Here is a 3,652-nt window from a genome sequence, read left to right as displayed (position 1 = left end):
GATTGTTCTTTGCGCAAAAAGCTTTAAAATGAGTAAAAACGAGTTTTAACGGAACCGGTTTGTGTGTGAGGTTTGAATTTATTCTAATTTTCTAATAATTGGTTAATTGGAGCCGCTGGATCGATGCGAGGCCTCCGCGGTCAGCGCGACTCGTTCAGCGGGAAACTGCTTGAGCGCAGCGGGTTGGAGGAGCGCCATCAGGGGGGAGCCGCTGCGCACCAAATACTACGAGCTGCGGGCCTTTTTACGCACATGCGCAGAGAGGGGGTTGGGCTCCTACAGGCCTTCACACACACTTACACACACACCAAACTCTATAAGTCTCTAAAACACGTGGATTTGCTTTGCATACTTTAAAATGAAGAGTTCGGTTCCAAAACTATGATATCCGGGTCAAATATTCGGATTTTAAGCAGCAGCAGAGATTATTTATCATTATTATTGTTGTTGTTGTTGTTGTTGTTCTGTTTCACAGAAATAAAAACTTTTAGTTTGGATATTTTCATTCTGGAAGGAAACTCTCCTGTTCTGATCGTCCTTAGGCCGGTCTGGGGTCAAACCTGAGTGCAGATATGATTTTTAGGCTTATTTTTCCTCTAAAACCCCTGATTGTTTTCACAACTTTAAGGCTTATATTAATTATTAACTTATTCAAACGCCTTTTCCACTCAAATAAACAGAAAAAGTTCTGATTGTCTCCAAAATTCATAAATAATAATAATCCCAGCCCCCACCCGTTTTCATTAATACTGATGAGTAAATACACAGAATAAAATTTAAATACATTGTACAATAAATACAAAACATAAATAATAAACGACTCAAAGAAAAGTACTGAAAATCTTTGTACAAGATATAAATAGTTTGAAATATTCTTCTAGTGTTTGTTACCTTTGGCAAGTCTAGTTTACAGTTTTACACCCGCGGGTAACAAAAGTTTGTCCCTTTTTTCCCTCTGGAAAATAATCGAAATAAACCAGAATATGGCCAAAAAGTTTCATTAATATATTTCTATAAATCTGCTCATTGTCTGATATTTACCGCGTATTTTCTGCCCTTTACAGACGTCTTTTGTTCCGCTGAGAGTCCGAAGGGGTGAGGAGGGGGGGGTCAGTTCAGGAAGGCGTTGGGGGTCACCCTCTTCTGGTGGGACAGCACCCCGGAGAACCCCGCCGACACGCCGGGGGAGAAGGCCGGTAAGGAGCTGTTTCTGAGGGAGTCCGACAGCAGCGACTGCGGGGAGCCGCTGGAGCCCAGGCCGCCGAAGCCTGCGGCGCCCTGCGGGAGATGCTGCGGCGGCGGCGGGGGTGGCGGTTGCGGCGGGGGCCCTCCTCCCGGCGGCCCCGGCGCCGCCGCGGCGTGTTGGCTCCCTGAGACAAAGTACCCGGCGGTCTGTCCGGACAGCAGCCCCACCGGCGACGTGCTCATCCCGTAAGTGTTCGTCAAGCCCAGCGCCATGGAGCGCCCCAGGTCCCCGTTACTCAGCTGCTCCACGGCGGGCAGGAGCGACCCGTAACCCGCCGCCTGGTTCAGAAAGCCGGGCGAGGATCCGTTGTAGTGCGGGTGGTGGTGGTGGTGGTGGTGCAGGGAGAGGAACGGGGAGATCTGCCAGTACAGCGGGTTGTTCGGCCGCTCCAAGCCGAGCGGAGCGAAGCGCAGCCCGCGCTTCATGGCCAGCTTCCCGCGAGAGGTGGCGGAGCGCCGGCGGAGCTTCCCGGTCGTCCCGCCGATGAAGACGTCGTCGCTGCTTGGGTCCAGCATCCAGTAGTTACCCTTGCCCGGGTCGTCGTAGTGCCGGGGCACCTTGACGAAGCACTTATTGAGGCTGAGGTTGTGCCGGATGGAGTTCTGCCAGCCCTGCTTGTGCTCCCGGTAGTAGGGGAAGTTCTTCATGATGAACTCGTAGATGCCGTTGAGCGTCAGCCGCTTCTCGGGGCTCTGCCGGATGGCCATCATGATCAGCGCGTTGTAGCTGAACGGAGGCTTGTCGTACTTCCCGTTTTTCGCGCTGTTGTTGCTCCCGGTGGAGTTCTGCTCCGGTGTCGGCGTCGGCTTGGAGTCCTCCCCTCCTCCGCCTCCTCCTCCTCCGTCCTCCTCCTCCTGATGCTCCCCCTGCTCCTCCCTGCCCGGCTTCCCCTGCTCCAGACCCGCGGCGGCGGAGTCCAGCTCCGGGGGGCCCAGCGACTTGTCTGAGTCGGAGCCCGGTGATGGAGACAGAGTTCCGGGGATGCCGACCATCGCGGCGGCCACCGGGTCCGGGCGCTCGCACTTCGAGGGCAGCAGGAGGCTCTTGATGCTGAAGGAGGAGGACCGGTGGACGGTCGGCGGGGTTTTTACGTCCTCCATGCCCGGTGGCAGGAAAGAAAGCACAAACAAACAAACAAACAAACAAACAAAAAAGCCCAAACAAAAAGCGGGAATAAATAATAATTATAATAAAAAAGCGGCTCCTCCAGGCTGGTCCACCTCCGTTATCCTGGAAACCAGAGAGAGACAGAGAGGAGAGGAGAGAGAAAGGAGGGTCAGGATGAGAGATGCATGGATGGAGGAGTGGAGAGAGAGAAAAGAGAAAGAAAAAGAGGGGGAGGGAAAGAGCGTGGCTTCGATGTGGAGAAATTAGTAATTAAGGAGGTTTCGACATCACGGAGAGGAGGAGCTTCTCCAAAAATCCTCTTTCTGCTCCTTCCTGCCCCGCGCTCACACCGCAGACCTCCACCGACTCCCGCAGCGGCTCCAGGCTCTGATCATCAACCTGCGCCCTCTGATCTGTCCCCTCACCCCGCCCCCCGCGGCGCTGTTTACGCACAGGTGTAGCTGCTCCGCGCTCCGTGTGCGTAAAATCCAGATCTGAGGCTGTGCGTAAAAGCGCGCCTCGGTGCGTGTTTGGGCTGCGCGCAGGCGGGCGGCGCGATCAGACTTTGTTTTCTCAGCGACAAAAACAGTTTGGGCTCATGTGGGCAAACACGGAGCGCGCGCGCTCACTGTGCGCCCGCGTGCGCGTTTTACGGACAGGAAGAGGAGGGGGGAGGGGCGAACAGCTGAGCGCGCCGCCGCGCTGCGCTCGTAGCAATCACCGAGCCGGCGGCGAGCTCGCGCCCACGCACAGAGGTGTGCGCGCGCAGACTGGAGGCGGCGGGTTTGATGCTGTAACCAGAGCGCCACCTGTCGAACAGAGCGAGGAACTGACAGGTAAACAGACCTTTTGTTTGTTATTATTATTATTATTATTATTATTATTAATCAGGTATTATTATTACTAGTTGTAGTAATATTATTATTCTTTTTGTTTCTTAATCTTAGTATTCTCTTTTCTATTTCTTTAGTTTTTCTTTCCGTTTTTAATTTTTGAATCTAAAAATGTTTCATCTTCATCCAAAATATTTAAATTTGATTTTGAATGACTGGAATTATATGTATTTTAATTTTTTTTTATTTTCCTTGTTTATTTTATTTAATTATGTAATTTGTACATTTAAGTAATTCCTTTTCATTTATTTATTTTTTATTCTATTTTTTCTGATTTTGTTTTTCATTTTACTTGTTTATTTAGGTGTTATTGTTAATTTTATTTTATTATTATTAGTAAATAAATAGGCTATTATTTGGTTCATGCTGTAATTTTAAACTTAAATTTATTTTTTTACTGTTTTAG

The 3,652-nt window shown here is 50.2% G+C and overlaps 1 protein-coding gene across 1 annotated transcript; it reads right to left on the bottom strand.

Moving 5' to 3' along the window:
* Positions 1–348: 348 nt before the first annotated feature.
* LOC103149027 (forkhead box protein G1-like) lies at positions 349–3,189 on the bottom strand. The gene has a single exon (XM_016679626.1). It carries the CDS (start codon positions 2,344–2,346, stop codon positions 1,111–1,113), a length of 1,236 nt encoding a protein of 411 aa, XP_016535112.1. The 5' UTR covers positions 2,347–3,189; the 3' UTR covers positions 349–1,110.
* Positions 3,190–3,652: the final 463 nt, after the last annotated feature.

The sequence above is a fragment of the Poecilia formosa genome, unplaced genomic scaffold, assembly GCF_000485575.1.
Source record: "Poecilia formosa unplaced genomic scaffold, Poecilia_formosa-5.1.2 Scaffold216, whole genome shotgun sequence".
NCBI lineage: Eukaryota > Metazoa > Chordata > Actinopteri > Cyprinodontiformes > Poeciliidae > Poecilia > Poecilia formosa.
Note: the sequence above shows the minus strand (reverse complement) of the source record. Positions and strands in the feature narration are given on the sequence as shown.

Excerpts from the sequence above, each read along its gene's own strand:
- LOC103149027 (XM_016679626.1), bottom strand. The coding sequence starts at position 2,346 with ATGGAGGACGTAAAAACCCCGCCGACCGTCCACCGGTCCTCCTCCTTC.